This window comes from Pogoniulus pusillus, chromosome 15 (assembly GCF_015220805.1).
Source record: "Pogoniulus pusillus isolate bPogPus1 chromosome 15, bPogPus1.pri, whole genome shotgun sequence".
Classification (NCBI taxonomy): Eukaryota; Metazoa; Chordata; class Aves; order Piciformes; family Lybiidae; genus Pogoniulus; species Pogoniulus pusillus.
Window position 1 is genome coordinate 5,272,543 of NC_087278.1, and position 19,399 is coordinate 5,291,941.

Consider the following 19,399-nt stretch of genomic DNA (forward strand, 5'->3'; position numbering starts at 1 on the left):
TTCCAGTACAATATTTACATTTGTCACTTATTTCTTAAAGTGCTCTAGTTTTGCCTGTGCCCTGAGTGTCTAAATTTCCAACCTGTGAATGAGTTTCTGGTGAGTTTTACTGTAATAAAACAGTTTTCATAGTTATTAACAATCACCACCTGGATTTCAAAATTAATACAGATTATTAATTCTGCATAATCCTCCACAAATATCAAACAGTTTTTTTTTTTTCTGATGTGGGGTTCTCTTCAAGTGCAGTTAGGTAACCTTAGAATCATAGAATCAACCAGGTTGGAAGACACCTCCAACATCACCCAGGCCAACCTAGCACCCAGCCCTATCCAGTCATCTAGACCATGGCACTAAGTGCCTCATCCATTTTTTGCTTGAACACCTCCAGGGATGGCAACTCCACCACCTCCCTGGGCAGCCCATTCCAATGCCAATCACTCTCTCTGCCAACAACTTCCTCCTAACATCCAGCCTATTCTTCCCCTGGCACAACTTGAGACTGTGTCCCCTTGTTCTATTGCTGGTTGCCTGGGAGAAGAGAGTCCATGCATTTAGCCAGACCTCAATTCCAGTAACCTGTAGTCTTAAAAGGGCTTAAAAGACATGGTAAGATAGTATTATTAAATACCTAACATTTAAATTTTGTAAAATAACTTCAGATGAAGCATTCTTCAAACAGAAGAAACAATGCAGTATTTAGTTCTCAAGAATTAAATGACACTTCATTGATATTAGGAGCCAAGGCAGTAAATTAATTTCTTTAGGTGATGCTACAGAAAGTGCCTATGTTTTAATCCAAACAAGGAAAGATCCAGCACTGTAGATTAGCACTTAAAGGAGTTTCTGATGAAGAAGGCAAGTCACAATCATTTTTTGAGAAAGTAATTTAAAAGGTAATAGGGCTTACCAAAAGCATTAAATGCTCCAGATCTCTTCTCAGGGAAATTGGTGGCTCATTACCCATCTGAATACTCATGTGGATCATGCGAGCATCTTCATCAGCACGGTTTCTCAGCTGTTTCACCTACACGATTTATGAAGTGGAAAAGAACTTAGCTAAGAATGAAACAGAACAGAAATAACTGAATTGTCCAAAGTTTTTCAAAACTGAAAGAAAATGAATTTGCATATACAGGACGAGAATGTTCAACTGATTGTTTTTTTTAGCTCCCTCTCCTACCAAGAGCTTACATTCACAGAATACACTTGGTTGGAAGAGACTTCAAAGATCATCCAGTCCAACTCCTGACCCAGCACTTAAGGGTCAACATTAAACCACGTCTCTAAGTGCTAGGCCTGCACATCACTTGAACACCCCCAGGGCTGGTAACTCCACCACTGCTCTAGGCAGGTCGTTCCAGTGCTTGATAACCCTTTCAGTGAAGAAATATTTCCTAACATCCATCCTAATTCAAATCTATTCAAGCATAACAATTCAAATATAAACTCAATGACTTTCTTACTGGTAAGACCCTAAGCTCTCAGCAAAAACCTTGAACTTAAAATCCTGGGAGTTTTTTTCCAAATGGCTTCATCAGATCCTCTAATTTGGCCCCAGATGGTGCATCACTCTCCTCTTTTTATTTCAAAAGCTAGATGAGCTAGTTTCAAAGAAAGTTAGACCATTATCCACACAGAGAAAATTGCTATTCTATCAAAAACATTATTGTGAAGTTATCAACATGAATTTGATTGAACTGACTTTTTTTTTGTTCTACAGTTACTCTGTGGGCTAAAAAGACAGCTTGAAAGAACAACTGGCAACACCAACCAGTTATAAATAAATTTAGAGCAAGCCTAAATGCTCTTTACAACAAGGATGCTCTCTACTCTCAAGGACTTTTAAGACTCAAACATTGTTTTTCCTGTCCATATTGTTCTTGTTCTGTGAAATTACAAAGAATAAAATTTATTTTATAATACTTCTTGCACATTGAAAAAAAAATCTCAGGCAATTCTAGCTAAAGCTCAGCACAATGAAGGTCACAAAATAAAGCCTCCATCAATTAAATAAAAACGTTTTCATAGGACCTTAATTTTCTGTGCCTAGATGCAAGGTCTTGAACAAATGAAACCATTGCAACTGCTTCAGACTTTTCTCTTTAAAACCTTTTTTTGCAGCATTTCTATATTGCAGTGAAAACAGCTGCTCATTTTCCCCACAATTGATACTGCTGAAAAAGCAGAATCTCTCCCCTTAAACATGGAAAAGATAACTAGCAAAAGAATAAATTAAAAATGAGACAAAACCCATAAGTTAATTTCAGTTACACTACTGTCTATCAAAAGAAAAGAAACAAACACCAAGGAAAAAAATCAACACCCTCATGCGTTGCCGTGGATTTCAGCATTCAGACAGATTTTAATCATGCAAAACAAAACAAGAACACCATCAACACAAAAGCTTTGCAAGTCTCATCACAGTGACATTCTGCTTCAGTGTGGAAAACCAACCCCAACTACATGAATTCCATCAAGTGAGTTTTCTGAACTTAGTATCTCAAGCTGAAGGTCGTATCTCAATCTCTATGCTACTTGTCCTAATGTCAGAAGTACAGAAGTGATCATAGAATCATAGAACTTCAGGGGCTGAAAGGAACCTTTGGAGGTCACCAATCCAACACCCCAGCCAAAGCAGGATCACCTGGGGCAGGTCACATAAGAGTGCAGCCACATGGATCTTGAAAGTCTCCAGAGGAGACTCCACAACCTCTCTGGGCAGCCTGTTCTAGGGCTCCAGCACCTACAAGGTAAGGAGGTTTTCCCTCATGCTGATATGGAGTTCCCCATGTGCCAGTCTGTATCTGTTGCCCATAAGACAGACATTCCAGTCTCTTAATCACCTTTATAGAACTCTGTTGGACATTCTCTAGCACATCCCTGTCCCTCTTGAAGTGGAGAGCACAGAACAGGACACAATATTTCAGGTGAGGCGTCACTAGGGCAGAGTAGAAGGGGAGGAGTTCGCCCCCTAGACCCACTGGCCACATTCTTCTTAATGCACCCCAGGAGATCACTGGCGTTCTTGGCCACTAGGGTACACTGCTGTCCCCTGAATATCTTACTGTCCACCAGGACTCCAAGGTCCTTCTCCATGGAGCTGCTTTCCAGCAGGTCAAGCCCTAGTCTGTACTCCTGCATGGTGTTATTCGTTCCCAGGTGCAGGACTCCACACTTGTCCTTGTTGAACTTCATGAGGTTCACCTTCACCCAGTTCTCCAGTCTGCCCAGTTCCCAAAGAATAGCAACATACCCTTCTGGTGTAGCAGACACTCCTCCCAGTTCTGTATCGTCAGCAAGCTTGCTGAGGCTATGCTATCTCATCCAGGTCATTGATGAAGCTGTTGAATATGACTAGACCAAGTACTGACCCCTTGGGAACACCAGCAGCAACTGGACTCTGCACCACTGATCACAACCTTTTGAGCTCTGTTGGATTCATTACTTCTCAAGAACTACTGTTCACATGAACTTACTTTCATTGGCATGAGTGTAAGGAACTCGGTGACAAGATTATGGATCTTGCGAATGTAAAATTCTTCCTGGTAGAAGTTTTCAGACCCCACAACAGATTCAGTCAGGAACAGGAAGACATTATCAGCAACTGCTAGCTCTGCCATCACCTCATCGGCCTCAGTGAATTCTGCCAGAGCTAGGCCATAAAAAAAATCAAAGGATGGAAAAAGAGTCAATCACAGTCATCTGTTACCAAACAAAACTTATTTCAGAATACCTGACTGACATGTAAATCAACAAGCTTCTATCACCTGTGCTTTTTCTACTGTACAGGAAAACTCCAGACTGGAAAAGATACTTTCCACTAGTCCAGGTTGCTCAAGACCTTGTCCAACACTTAACAGGGAAGAGGCATCCACAACCCCCCTGAGTAACCTGTTCCACTGCCTCACCACCCTCACGGTAAAGAATTTTGTCCTGATACCCAATCTAAATCTACACTTCTTAAGCTTAAATCCATTCCCTCTCCCTATCACAAACAAGCCTTTGTAAAAAGTCCCTCCCCATTTGCAGATGTAAAAAGTCCTAAGCCTGAATCTATTCTTAAGTGTCCAGATTCTTAAGTGGAAGACACTAAAATGCAATCTTCCACACTTTGCAGTACATTACAATCTCTTCCACTTCAAAGACACTCCAGTGTCTGACAACCAGTTATTTCTAAATCTGCAATTCAATTCACAACAACCAAACTAACAGACTGAGAAAGCTTTAAAGGAGCATCAATGGTAATTTTATCATAAAGGTCAATACTAATACCTCAAAAAGGTAACAGATACTTTGACTTACACCACATGCGAGCTCTGAATACTAATGTACAGCAATTGCATGTTAAGGGTGATTTACCTGTCACATCAGACAGCTGAGATATTCCTCGTAATGCCAGTGCCCAGGCTAATCTAACAGTAGCTTGCAGGCCTGGCAGTTTCCAAGGCTGGGACTCCTGAAGCCGAGTGTGTATGGTTGCTATGTATTGCCTTTCTGCTAGCAGAGGCAGTCGGTGCAGCAAATCTTCAAGAGAAACAAAAACTCACTGTAAAAAAACATGCAAAATCCTACCAGTTTCTCACTGACCAGTAACAAAATTGGTTACATCACAGAATGGCTGAGGTTGAAAAGGACCTTGAAGATCATCTAGTTCCAACCCCACCCCACCAAGGGCAAGGACACCTTTCACTAGACCAGAGTGCTCAGGGACCTGTCCAACCTGGCCTTGAACACCTCCATGGAAGGGGAATCCACAACTGCCCTGGCTGGCCTGTTCCAATGTCTCACCATCATCACTGTAGAGATTTCCTCCTAATCTCCAGTCTAAATCTGCCCTCCTCAAGCTTCAACCCACACCTTCTCATCCTATCTTAATGATGATGGTTGGACTTGATGACCTCAGAAGTCTTTTGCAACCCAACCAATTCTCTGATTCTCTATCACTACAAGTCCTTGTAAAAAGTCCATCCCCAGCCTTCTTGTAGGCCCCTTTCAGATACTGGAATGCAGCTAATAAGATATCTCTGGAGCCTTCTCTTCTCCAGGCTGAACAGCCCCAACTCTCAAAGCCTGTTCCCAGAGGGTACATGCTCCAGCCCTCTGATCATGTTTGTGGCCTCCTCTGGACCCACTCCAACAGCAGATGTCTGTCTTGTGTTGGGGGCCCAAGAACTGGATGCAATACTACAGGTGGGCTCTCACCAGAGCAGAGAGGCAGAATCACCTCACTCCTACCGGTCACATTTCTTTTGCTGCAGCCCAAGATACAATTAGCCTGGGCTGGCAAGTGCACATGGCTGGCTCATACTGAGTTTTACTTCTCCATCTGCACAACTCAGCCTCTTTGGGAAAGCTGCCAGGATTACCTTCACGATCCTCTGCACCTTGTTCCAGAAAGCTAACATCGAAGCAGTAAAGCAGAGCCATGAGAAGGGACAAGTTCACACCATCCAACGAGCCATCAGCTTCCACTGTTACTTTCTCCAGATAACTTATGAGGATTATAGTGTCATCCTTACTCAGCGGTGACTGGCAGGTCCAAGCAAACAAACTTTCAGCCAAGGACTGTCTGCATTCCTTAATGAGGTCAGAAACCTTTAAAAGAAACAAAAAGTAGTGAATATAAACACTCTAACAACATACTCTACTTTACCTAGTCACACTGCTGGACTGAGAAGGACAAGTTAAAAACACTGCATTGCTTTAACTGCTAAACAACAAAAGGCACACGTCTGCATGTTAAATACATTCATATTTCCATGTATTACATGTGAGGTGTGAGCAGATAACCTGGAGTATGACTACATACAAACTATCTGTCAAGATCATGAATCCATACTGAACTTCTGGAGCTGTAAATGTATCAGAGAAAATTCACAGCTCCCATCTCTGCACTGGTAGTTATATCCAGTTATGGTCATAGTCTTCTCCTTGCCCTGAAAGAGATACTCTCAACTGATCATACTAATATCTAACCATTAATACACTGAGAAACATGAAAGACATTTAAAATTAGAAGCTTCTTCTCCTAGACTGTGCTAGTTTGAAGCTAGCTGGAATGTTTTGGTGAGAAGAATTAGATTCTAGGCTGTGAAAAGGAAAAAATGGTGATGTATACTTCACTCATAGGCTTGCTGAGATGCATAAGAACAGGAACATAAATATAGGTAAGAGTTGCTCTCTGGGCTCTGGGGCTGCATGAACTTCTCTCTGTAACTTGCTGCCTGACTAATCCTTCTACTTCCTAACCCCCCTGGCCAGTTCTCCAAACTCACCTTGAACGTAAGGCAAAGTCTGGGGTAAGGCAGAGGGGTGGGAAGGAGATGGAAGGATGGTTGGGAGCCCCTCCTGGGGACTGTGGTTTCTGGAAGGGGTATTGTATTTCTGTATTACTTTTTTTAACTTATATATTTGTAGCTTATATATATAGCTGTATATATTGTAAATATCTGTTTGTATATTGTGCTAAGATGTAAATATAGCTTCATTCTTCAATTTCCAGATCAGCTGAGTCTAGTTTGGGTGATTTTTTTAAGGGGAGGGAGGAGAGTAACACTCAAACCACCACATAGACAAAATATTTTTATCAACTGAGTATGCTCTAGCATCAGGGAACAACAGCAAAACAGAAACACAGGATCCCATACTGGCATAGCACAAGCTGTAGTTACTATGATCCTTCAGCTAGTAACAGCTTGCAAAGGTAGAGAACAGAAACTGTAAACTCAAAAAAAAATCAGCTCCCTCTGTGTCTCTTGGAGGTCTAACTCTATTCTAATCTGTGCAATAATTCATTCAGAATAATATTCACACGCAGTGAATATTTACCTCTTTGCGATGTTTCTCACTGCCCAGCCCTCGCTCTTTCTGGAGTTTATCAAATTCATTGTTCAAATCAATCTGAGACACAAGGGTGAGGATCTTTTGAGTCAAACCCTGCTCCATTAGCTCATCTGTGAATCGTGTTGTCATGGTCATTAATTCTTGGCTGTAATGGAAACACATATAAATTGAACAATTAATCACACTAGCTACAGAGGAAGTCAAAAATAATGTATCCTACCAAATGTTATTTGCTTTATTTGTTTGAAGCCCTGCAACTGCACTTGGATACATAAAATAACTAAAGGTGCATCACTAATCTGTAAGCAGTGCCCTCTCAAAACTTTATGCTGAATGGGTACAAAGCCCTTAGCAGCTTTGGGTCAGGAACATGGAACATGAGAGTACACACTGATCACGGGTGACAAATGGTGTCACTCCAGGGCCTGTACTGGGATCAGTGCTGTTCAGTATCTTCATCAATGATAGTCAGGGAGATGGAGCACACCCTCAGCAGGTTTGCAGATAAGAAGCTGAGTGGTGTGGGTAGATTTAGAGTGGACTTGATTTAGGAAGTTCTTTACAGTGAGTAGTGAAATACTGGAACAGGCTGCCCAGGGATGCTACTGAAGCCTTATCACTGGAGACATTCAAGATCAGACTCAGTGTGGCCGTGGGCAGCCTGATGCACATGGAGGTTTCCCTGCTGACTGCAGTGGGGCTGGACGAGGTGACCTTTGAGGTCATCCTTCCAACCAAATGCAAACTGAGAATCTGTGTGAATCAGCTAGTTAAGATTCCTGTCAAAAGGTAAAAGTACCACACATAAGATATGCATAACTCACAAGCTCAGTCTCTTTCTCACTGGTAAACACAACTGACCAATTCTGTACACCCTACTGCAGTGATGGAGCTAATTCTGAGGTAATAAATTTTTATGTTTCAGAATTTATATTTACACTGTAACACATCTTTTCATCTTTCTCTAGTCAAGCAATCACTGTGTATTGGAAGCAAATTGTTTGCATCAATTTTAAGTAAAAGTAGGAGCACAACTATCTGTTTTGTAGAACATCTGAAGCCAGAAAACAGTAAAGGTAAAAATTCAGTCTCTGAAATACTAAGTAATGATTGCTGGCTAGATTTACAATGACTGACAAAACACTGAACCAAAACACTGCCAGAAAGGTGAAGTAGCATGAAAGAACTGAAAGTAAAATTAGTATCTTCATAATCCAATAAAAATGTGTAAGAAAAAGGAGTATTACGCTTAAAAAATAAATATGGAAGCAGCTGCATCAAGTTATAAGAAGGAAACAAACTCGATACTATTTATATTCCCTTGAGTCTAATTAGTCCTAAAAGCACTCAAAGCTAAAAGCTTTGACCAGCTCATCACACTAATACAGACCTGAGTTCAAACGTCCATGTCTTGCCTTGGCGTGACTGGATGAGGGTTCGTAGTGAATTGGCAATGCATCTTTTTCCATCCCAGTACAACAGAACAGCCACTAGACCTCTGGTAAGGCCAGGAAAATGAGGCTGCTGGTGTCCTCCTGTTGAATACATTTTCACTCACAAGAGTAGCCCCAGGAAGTTGAACATACACATTTTGACAACAGCTTTATATCTCTGCATTTCTAATCTCTATACAAGTGTAGCATTCACAGTAATCATTGTTATTCACTGTCACTTGGATTTGTTTCAGGCACTTAAAGGAAATCACAGATCTTTGGGATGCTATTACCAAAACTGACATTCAACTATTAAAACATTTGAAAAAAAAATAAAGAAGTGCAAGTCCATAAATATTCTAATTTAAATGGTATCTGCAAAAGATATCTACTCATCTTAATACTCAATTCAGGCTGATTACCAGCAAATTATCTTTTCTTTATTCAAAATGTTTTGTGTCTGAATTTATATTGAAAATCCAAGTTCAAAATAGAAGAGGCTGACTCGAAGATGACTTTCCAAAGATAACAAATTTGCAAGCTACTTATTGATTTTTTAAAGCTAATAATGTAGCTAGTAATAACTAACAATTAACATTTTAATAACTCTGAAATCAATTTTCTACATGCAAAGCATCTGTCACTTCCCAAACTATCTTTCCTACAAAATCATAATCAGTTATTTTCATCCAAATAGAGTCAAATATCAATGTAAAACTAATACATTCCTTGAAGAACCAATATCTATCCACTGCTTTATGGAAAAACTCTCATTCAACTACTTTGAAACTATTGTTAAATTCAGTGATGAAGCACATCAATAAAACCTCTCCATCTATTCCCCCTTTTGCAATAGCTGCATAAGATATGACCATTAAGGTTCAGAACATTGTTATTGTATTACATTACAGTGACAGCAGATTTCTTTTTAAGAACATTCTATATTAGGAAGCTAAAGCCTCGACTGAATCATGCATTCATGCTAAGCATACACTTAAATGAGAAGGCCCTATTTAAGTTGCATTTCTCCAGCTCTTAAATATTTTCCCTTCTCACCAGCTAGAAGGAGCTCAACAGCTGCCAACTCTCCAATATCAAAGAGGTCACTGAGGATAAAGGCTTCTCTGATGAGTTGCTCTGGCAAAAGCCTAGTTCCCTGCTGACCCTGGATAGCAACCCCTTCTGTACTTGCTTTCTGAATTTTCTCATGCTGCTGAACATTCTTTGGCTGCAAGACAAACAAGCATCGGAAGTTATTCGAAACAGCAAAATCAAACACTGCATAAAGCTTTACACATTAATGCTTGCTCCCAGATACAGCTCTGACAGGTTGGGTTGTCATTATAAAAACAAAGGCAGTGGTTTTAAATGCAGAGATAATAAAAGCATTCTAAAAATGCCTCACACCTGCACAGCAACAGTCTCTTTGTGGGAATGCACTGGAAATTATCTTACACAGCTAGTGCTGACATTTATTCAAACCATAGGAAACTAAAAGTAAATTTTTGGTACAATTCTCAGCAGGGATTGGTATCAGATCAATGAAATGCGTCAGGGTTGTCAATCAGAGCTGCTGCATAACTTTGGTGCATGCTTTTCTACATCTTTTTTTTTCCTATTAACCTCAGGCACTAAAACATATTGGTGAAATTCTACAGCCAACTGACAAAGTTTCTGACCTGTAAGTTTAAAAAGCCATATACTATTTCTGAAGTAACACCACTGAAAGAACACATACTTGTAGTTACTGCATTGTGATCCAGTAAATTTTTCCACATCATCTGAAATTCCTAACAAGACATCTTCTGTGTTTTGTGTATGGATGTGCTCTGCGTGCATTAACACAACCAAAGCACAAACATGGACCAAAACCCAACAAAGCAATTTTGAGCTTTATTTCAGACATACAAGAGTAGTGGGGAAAAAATAAATACCTGACAGACAGATCATCAGATCCTTTTACTAGTCCTTTCAAAATAGCATTCAAATAATGAGCAAAAAGAATATGACATAGATAAAATCATTCTGCAAACGGCAAAACAAAATTTGAGTTGGTTTATTCTAACATTAGAGTAAGATTGCACAATTTTGTTACATGCTGTAAGAACACAGAATGAAAAGAATGGTCAGGGCCTAAATGGTAATACAGCAGTACAAGATAGACTCTCCAAGTCATTCTACAAGAAAGCATTAGTCCAGTACCGGATTTCTGAAGAGAGAAATGAAGTCAGATTTGTGTTTCTTCAAAACTTGGTCAAGGCGATGAATAGCTTCAGGTTGCCTTTTCCAAATGGCATTCACTACAGTCTGCCATATGTCCTTATATGGACCCCACAAGCTGGCAGCTAAAAAAAGAAGAAATAAAATGCTTATGGAGAAAGAAAGAAGACAAATTATTTCTGGAGCCCCCAACACAAGAAGGACATCGAACTGTTGGAGCAAGTCCAGAGGAGGGCCATGAAGATGATCAGAGGGCTGCAGCAGCTGTGCTATGAGGACAGGCTACACGAGTTGGGGCTCTTCAGCCTGGAGAAGGCTTCAAGGAGACCTTATATTCTTTGATAAGATTAAAGGATAACCAAGAATTGGACAGCAGACCTCAAATTTGAATATAACTTGGTAAGGCAGGCTTCCTGTTTGCCACTTTTGGCAGAAAAATCCAAACCAAAACTACCCAGCACTTGAAGAAGTGAAAATGAAGAGTAGCACTATTAGAATGTGTCACATGGTTGCATCAGTCTGTGTAGAATAAAAGGAACTAGAAAGCAAAAATGAAAGACTAAAGGCAGCATTACTTAAGAAACAAATTTCATAAGCATAAGGACATTTTCTTTCACATTTTAAATTATTAGATAAACACAAATCCTTTTGATTCCTAAGACAGAATTGCTGCTAACATTCTGCACAAGAAGTTATGAATTTCCTTTACTAGAAGTAGACAAACTCACATTAACAGAAGCACCAAAATGTTTCCCTTGCTAGATTTCACTTGTATTTGTGGATGTTTCAGATTCTACAAACCACAAATCACTTTGAACATACCAGACAAATTTATTGTGCCAGGGTAGGTATAGGCTGGATATTAGGAAGAAGTTCTTCACAGAGAGTGATTTCCCATTGGAATGGGCTGCCCAGGGAGGTGGTGGAGGCACCGTCCCTGAGGGTCTTCAAGAAAAGACTGGATGAGGCACTTAGTGCCATGGTCTAGTTGACTGGATAGGGCTGGGTGATAGGTTGGACTGGATGATCTTGGAGGTCTCTTCCAACCTGGTTGATTCTATGATTCTATGATTACCAACTGTGGTGTTTGCCTGCAAGCTGCCACATAATTACCGCCCGATTGCAAGTCATGTTATGAGGTTCTGAGCATGGTCCCTGACCCAAAAAGATTTAAGCTGACAATGGTTTGCACAATTTTACTAGTGGAAAAGCTTCTTTAAGGGGTTGCTGCCCTCTGTCATTCAGAGGAATGACCACACCTGCTTCATGAATTCTGAAGGACTACATTATATGTTCATGAAGTGACCCATCCTAAAGAAGAACAGAAAACATTTTTCAGAGTTCTTCCAATCTTGTTTTTAAAAATCAGAGTATTTCATTAACATGGGTTACAAAGTGGCCTTGTTAGTCATAAAAACAACTGAAAGGGCATTGCCTGAAGCATAGAAAGAACAAACGGGTAGTGAACAGCAGAGACCTCTGAAACTGGCTTTGCTTCTGGAGACATAACAAAACAGAACCATGCCTTGTAGAGTAGATTACATACAAAAAAATATCAGCATTTCACTTAAAAGTGGCTTAAGTTTGGAGGACTTTTTCCCTTCTCTTTAAAGTCCAAGGTAACACCATGGTGTAAAATCAAGTATAGAGGCAACATTTTATTCTCACACAGCTTGTTCCGACCAGCTCTAACTCTAAAGGTAAACCTGACTAGGTGCACTAAAGTCAACCATATCCAAACTTTGTCTTAATCTTAACCTGCTTATGTTAAGACAGTAAGCAAGTGGAAGCTACTCTGACATGAAGATGTCTCTCTTTTTCATACAATCAAGACAACCCCCCAAATTAATGCAAAACGCTACATGAATGCCCCAAATAATGAGGCAGTGTTAGCTAAGCTGAAGTGTAGAGAGCGAGCATGGAAATAGCAGCAGGTCTCAGAGCAAGACTACTGGTTTCAGACACCAGTACCTAAGGGGTCTCAGAAGCAGCCAAACCAAGTAAAACTTTGTTAGTTTTAGTCTATTACAAAGTAAGAAGGCACATTCAACAAACTTTCTCATTCCAAACTGAGCTCTGGCAAAAACTACGATTATTTAGGATGCATTTATAATGCAAATGGAACTGCATTTGAGAGGACAGCTTCAAAAAGAGGACAAATACCCTGTCCTTTTTAAGAGTCAGTGTTTTAATCATACTGTGTTGTCCCTGCCTAAACGAATTCACTTAAAAACAGCTACCATCACTGGACAAGTACCTTCACACTCCAGACTGTGACTGGCTGTCCCATATAATTTCACAGTTCAAAGATTTACTTCCACTTGAAACAGTCTTTTCATTCTTAAGTTCACCAAGTCCAATAAACACTAGCAGCAATCCACAGCCTTTGCCAAAAGCTGTTCAACTATTATCCTGGCCCATTTGTTTGCTCATGTCCCTACAACATAATTGCTTTCCACGAGCCAAAATTCACATGTACTGTAGGACATCAAAACAAACTAAGGATCTAGCTTTTCTAACTGAAAACTAAGGAACAAACAAAAAAGTTTATTTTCAGCAGGATGGCACAGAATCATAGAACAGAACCATACAATGGCTTGAGTTGGAAGAGACCTTAAAGACCACCTGGTTCTAATACCTCTGCTACGGGCAGGGAAACCAGGCCTCATCCTCATCCAGGCTGACCTTAAAACACTTACCAGGGATAAGGCATCCATAACTTCCCCACCAAGTAATTCCAGTGTCTCAACACCCTGACAGTAAAGAACTTCTTACTAATGGCCAATCCTCGACCTGAGCAAAGCCTTTGACACTGTCCTGCACCACATCCTGGTCTCCAAGCTGGTGAAACATGGGTTTGATGGGTGGAGCACTAGATGGTAAAGAACTGGCTTGATGGCTGAACCCCAATAGTGGCTGTCAATGGCTCCAAGTCCAAGTGGAGGCAGTGACAAGCAGAGACTCTCAGGGATCAGTCCTGGGACTGGTCTTGTTCAACATCTTTGTCGGAACCTCTCCAACAGGTCCGTGTCCTGCTCGTATTCTACAATTCAGTTTGTTATGTGGCAGCACAAGCTAGCACAAAGATGCAGTACTGCAGAGAAAGGAATAAGCAATTGGGTTGGACTTTAATGACCATGCTGACTTCATAGAATCAACCAGGTTGGAAGAGACCTTCAAGATCATCCAGGCCATCCCAGCACCCAGCCCTAGCCAGTCAACTAGACCATGGCACTAAGTGCCTCATCCAGTCTTGTGTTGAGCACCTCCAAGGATGGCAACTCCACCACCTCCCTGTGTAGCCTATTCCAGTGCCAATCACTCTTTCTGTGAAGAACTTCCTCCTAACATCCAGCCTAGACCTCCCCTGGCACAGCTTGAGACTCTGTCCCCTTGTTCTGTTGCTGGTTGCCTTGGAGAGGAGACCAACCCCACTTGGCTACAGCCTCTCTTCAGGTAGTTGTAGACAGCAATGAGCTCTGCCCTGAGCCTCCTCTTCTGCAGGCTGCACACCCACAGCTCCCTCAGCCTCTCCTCACAGGGCTGTGCTCCAGGCCCCTCACCAGCTTTGTTGCCCTTCTCTGGACAAATTCCAGTACCTCAACATCTCTCTTGAATTGAGGAGCCCAGAACTGGACACAGCACTCAAGATGTAACCTGACCAGTGTTGAGTACAAGGGAAGAATAACCTCCCTTGTCCTACTGGCCACACTGCTCCTGATACTTGATCCCACTTATGCCATTTCTATTACTATTAGTTTTAGAAAAGCTAGCCATCCCATTAGGGACAACAAGGAAGGACAGAGTCAGTTGCTTCCTTTGATAGTAGCAGTTGATGCTTATGCCTGAACTTTTTGCCAAGTTACAGGACTTAACTGTGCTATCTATGCCTGTTCCCACAAGCAATACAATATAAATCAAAATCTTCATTAATCCTAGTGCCACATCTGCTTTCATTTCTGTTTCCTTTTTCACAGATAAAACTCCTTCTTCCCCTACATTTTTAAATTATAATTTTCACATAATGAAGTCAATTTCAAATGAAAGGTCTTTGCTTTGTTAACACTTTGTCAGGGGGCAGCAATGTAGTTGATTCAGCTAGATCACAAGATCACAGGATGTTAGGGGTTGGAAGGGACCTAAAGAGATCATCCAATCCAACCCCCCTGCCACAGCAGGACCATACAACCTAGCTGAGATCACACAGGAACATATTCAGACAGGCCTTGAATATATCCACACAAGAAGACTCCACAACCTCTCTGGGGAGCCTGTTTCTGTGCTCAGTAAAGATATTCCCCCATGTGTTGAGGTGGAACCTCCTGTGCTGCAGCTTCCGTCCATTGCTCCTTGTGCTATCCCAGGGAACAAGTGAGCAGAGCCTGTCCTCCCACTCCTGACCCCCAGCTCTCAGATATTTATACACATTTATTAAATCCTCCCTCAGTCTTCTCTTCTCCAGACTAAAAAGTCCCAGGTTCTTCAGCCTCTCCTCATCAGGCAGTGCCCTAATCATTTTCATAGCCCTCCGCTGGACTCTCTTGAGCAGTTCCCTGTCCCTCTTAAACTGAGGAGCCCAAAACTGAACACAGTACAGCAGATGAGGTCTCACCAGGGCAGAGTAGATGAAAGTATCTTCTCTGTAAAATATACTCCTTGCCTGACATGGAAATGGAGCTTCTGATTTCATTAACTAGACACTGTGACATATACCATCTTAGGTGCAGGACTTCTTCCCACGCCCATATTCTAGCACCAAGTGCTTCTCACAGGGTCTCCATTCTGCCTTTATTAATCTGATGAAGCTCAAGAGCAGCAAATGCAACATTCTGCATCTGAAACTGTACAGGCTGAGGACCAAGTGGCTCAAAAAGCAACTTTACAGAGAAACACCCAAGTGCATTGGTAGACAGGAAGCTGAAGAGTCAAGCAGCTCATCCTTATAGCAAAGGACTCTGTGCACTGGGGTGTATTAAGGGAGTTGCAGCCAGCAGGTGCAGCAAAGTGATTTTTTAGGCATCTCAGAGTTCTTCACCCTGTGTCCAGTTTTGACAGAGCAAGGCACTGAAACAGGGAGCAGGAGGAGAGGATGAATGAGGAGAGGCTGAAAGAATTAACCTTATTCAGTTTAAAAAGACTAAAAAGGGATGGGAGCTTCGTCATCTTCAGCTATTGAATGGCTACTCAGTATGAAGTTCAACTATACACAGAAAAGAGAGACAGAAGTACCCCAGGGGATGAGCAGCAACTGCCACAAGCTGCAATACCAAAAATTCCAATTTGCCATCAGGAAAAAGTAAAAAAATAAAGAAAAAAAAAATGAAAACGACTGTGAGGGTGGTTGTCCACTGTGACAAAAGCCCACACAGGTGTCTAGGAAGGGCTTCACCTTTACGCACCCTCAAAACTCGTTTAGATAAGGCTATGACCCAGTCCGTTGGGTTGACCTTACTTTAGGAGGAAAGAAGAGAAGGAATGCTGGATCAGATGACATAAACTGCTCTCCAATTATCTAATCACTTTATTTTATATTAAAAATAATCGTCAGTTACAGCGGGCAAGTGCTGCCCTGGTCCTGTGGACAGGCTCTGAAAGAACCAGGGATAATCCTGATGTTCCTAATCCTCAGCAACAGGCAACGCAAGGGAAACCAGCTCGAATTTCCACTATCCCCGTGTGCAGCACGGCACAAAACTCAGGACTGATTTCCTTCTTGCCTTTTATCGCACACACCACTAACTAAAAGACGAATGCAATAGAGAGGCGATGGTCAATCACACGTAGACTGAGTGTCCACAATCCTCTCGAACCGAAGCGGTCTTTGCCGTCTCGTTTCACCAGCTCCGTGCACTCCACGCAAGGATTAGCCTGGCATGGCATCTCTGACCGCAGAGCTCCGTCACCCTGCCAGCCACTTTTCCGCGGCCTGAGGGCCCCAATACCACCGGGCGGGAGCAAAGCCACACAGAGGCTGCTCTCCTCACGGCCTGCCAGCACCTCCGCGGCCGCCACACAGCCCTGCCCGCCGCCCTCTCGGGCCACGCCGACTCCTCCCGCCCAGTCTTCCCAGGGCTGCCGTCCCCGGCTCAGCCGGCTCTGAGGAGGAGTGCGGGGCCACCACAGCCAGACCGCCTGGCAGGACAGGCGACGGCACCACGAAGAAAGCGGCAGGACCACGACCGCGCCGCTCGCCTTCCTCTTACCCGAATTTACCGCCAGCGGCGCCGCCATCTTGGGGAGAGGGAGGCGCGATGGCCGCGCCGCCGCCTGCAGAAGGGCCGCCAGCAGCTCGGGCTGCCCGCCGCGGCGCCTCCCGGCGAGACGGGCACCGTCCCGCCAGCTCCTCCAGCCGCGGAGGGCGTGCAGCAGGTCCTACGGTTTCTTCCTTTGCCGGCTTATGGGGCAGCCTCGTTGGCGAAAGTTAAGGAAAGGTCATCGCCGCGGCTCCGGCAGGGGCAGGCAGACGCCAGGGGCCCTGCGCCGTGGGCTGCCGGGAGTTGTAGTGGCGGAGGGGCGCGGAACCGCGCCTGCTCCCGGCGCTGAGGCGGCCGCGGCGGCGCGCCTGCTCCCGGCGCTGAGGCGGCCGCGGCGGCCCCCAAGGTGCGGACTGAGAGCTCCTCGTGTCCATCGGCTTCGTGGTCAAACCTTTCCGAGGTGGCCGCGGAAAGGGGGCGACCGCTGGAGTTCTGCTTTGCCACGCTGTGAATAACAGCATTGTCTCTATGGCCAGAGGATGCGCAGGGATTGAGACCTGTCTTGCCCAGGAGGACTTGGGGTTTACTGGTAGATGAAAAGCTGGACATGAGCCAGCAGTGTGCACTTCCAGCTCCCAAACTAAATCGTACTCTCAGCTGCATCAGTAGAAGCATTGCCAGCAGATCAAGGGAACTGATTCTCCTTTCCTGCTCAAGCTCTTGTGAGACTCCACCTGGGGTAAAACACAAACTTCTGATTAATCTTTAAGAGTTGAATGTTATGAAAGGTGAAGGACTCCTCAATAAGTGAGCACTTCTGACCTTCATCTTTATTTTAACGTGTCTGAGATGAAATAAAAAGAGTAAACGTAGTGGAATCTCAATGTGGCATTTAAGGGTGGGAAAAGAAAAACAGAATATTTGAGGCAGCTTTGATATATACAATATATTTATATTCCATTTCCTGAAAAACGCATTATGAATTTAAAAGCACAGTTAGTGGAAGTGGAAGATACCTGCACAGCTTGCTGCTACATGTTCTTCAATAACTTGCCCAGGGAGGTGGTGGAGTTACCATCCCTGGAGGTGTTCAAGCAAAGCCTGGATGAGGCACTTGGTGCCATGGTCTAGTTGACTGGATGGGGCTTGGGAATAGGTTGGCCTGGATGATCTTGGAGGTCTCTTCCAACCTGGTTGATTCTATGATGATGTAATTTTTGGGGTGCTGTGTCCAGCCCTGGAGTCTTCAGCGCAAGAATGATGTGAACCTGTTGTAAAGGGTCCAGAGGAGGGCTAAAAAAATGATCAGAGGGGTGGAACACCTCTGCCATTAAGAAAGATTTAGAGCATTTGGTTTAGCCTGGAGAAAAGGTTTAGAGGTGGCCTTCTGCAGCCTTTCAGCACTCAGAGAGGGTCTATTGGAAAGATGGGGATAATCTTTTTAACAGGGCCTGTTGTGACAGAACAAGGACTAAGGGTTTTAAATCAAAGGAAGGTATTTCTAGAGTAGATGGAAGACAATTTTTTCTAGTGTGGGTGGCAAAACAGTGACCTAGGTTGCCCAGAGAGGTGGTTAAAAGCCCCATCTCTGTAAGCATTCACAGCCAGGTTGGACATGGCTCTGATCATAGAATCACACAGCCAGGCTGGAAAAGATCTCCAAGATCATCCAGGCCAACCTAGCACCCAGCCCTAGCCAATCAACTAGACCATGGCACTAAGTGCCCCATCCAGGCTTTTCTTGAACACCTCCAGGGACAGCAACTCCACCTCCTCCCTGGGCAGCCCATTCCAATGCCAATCACTCTCTCTGTAAAGAACTTCCTAATACCAACCTGATCGAGTTAAAAACATCCCCACTTACTTCAGGAGGCTTGGAGTGGATGACCTTTAAAGGTCACTTCCAACCCAAAACATTTAATGATGATTTGGTTTTTCTTTCCCCTATTATGTTGAAGGAAGTCTTTCCTTTCAAGCCTTGCCCTGTAAATGGTTTTCATTGAATAAGGCAAAAAGCCTCAAGTCAGATGCTGCACCAGGTGTTAAATTTAATAGAGAGTTTTCTTTTAGTGAGAAAAAAAGGTACTTTTTTTATTAAACAGAATAGTTTCTGTGATTTCAATTTGACATCTTAAAAAAAATAAGCAGTGAGTAAATGTTTGTCCTTGTTTAAAACAACACACAATTGAGTCAGTCATCAGCAAGTTTGCAGATGACACTTAGCTGGGGGCAGATGTGGCTGGGTTGGAGGGCAGAAGGGCTCTGCAGCGGGACCTTGACCACCTGTCGATGGGCAGAGTCCAAGGGGATGGCATTCAATAGCTCCAAGTGCAGGGTGCTGCACTTTGGCCACAACAACCCCATGCAGAGATACAGGCTGGGGTCGGAGTGGCTGGAGAGCAGCCAGACAGAGAGGGATCTGGGGGTGCTGATTGATACCCACCTGAACATGAGCCAGCAGTGTGCCCAGGTGGCCAAGAGGGCCAGTGGCATCCTGGCCTGCATCAGGAATGGTGTGGTCAGCAGGAGCAGGGAGGTCATTCTGCCCCTGTACTCTGCACTGGTTAGACCACACCTTGAGTACTGTGTTCAGTTCTGGGCCCCCCAGTTTAGGAGGGACATTGAGATGCTTGAGCGTGTCCAGAGAAGGGCGACAAGGCTGGGGAGAGGCCTTGAGCACAGCCCTACGAGGAGAGGCTGAGGGAG

The 19,399-nt window shown here is 43.4% G+C and overlaps 1 protein-coding gene across 1 annotated transcript in view; it reads right to left on the bottom strand.

Moving 5' to 3' along the window:
- NUP205 (nucleoporin 205) overlaps positions 1 to 16,952 on the bottom strand; it is a 58,936-nt gene extending 41,984 nt beyond the window's left edge. The window contains exons 1-9 of the mRNA XM_064155015.1: positions 16,703 to 16,952; positions 10,482 to 10,624; positions 9,336 to 9,507; positions 8,237 to 8,381; positions 6,832 to 6,991; positions 5,370 to 5,598; positions 4,363 to 4,527; positions 3,480 to 3,655; positions 911 to 1,027 (exon numbers count right to left, since the gene is read on the bottom strand). Of these exons, the coding sequence (XP_064011085.1) occupies positions 911 to 1,027; positions 3,480 to 3,655; positions 4,363 to 4,527; positions 5,370 to 5,598; positions 6,832 to 6,991; positions 8,237 to 8,381; positions 9,336 to 9,507; positions 10,482 to 10,624; positions 16,703 to 16,730 (1,335 nt within the window). The 5' untranslated portion in view covers positions 16,731 to 16,952. The remainder of the gene's footprint in view (positions 1 to 910; positions 1,028 to 3,479; positions 3,656 to 4,362; positions 4,528 to 5,369; positions 5,599 to 6,831; positions 6,992 to 8,236; positions 8,382 to 9,335; positions 9,508 to 10,481; positions 10,625 to 16,702) is intronic.
- Positions 16,953 to 19,399: the final 2,447 nt, after the last annotated feature.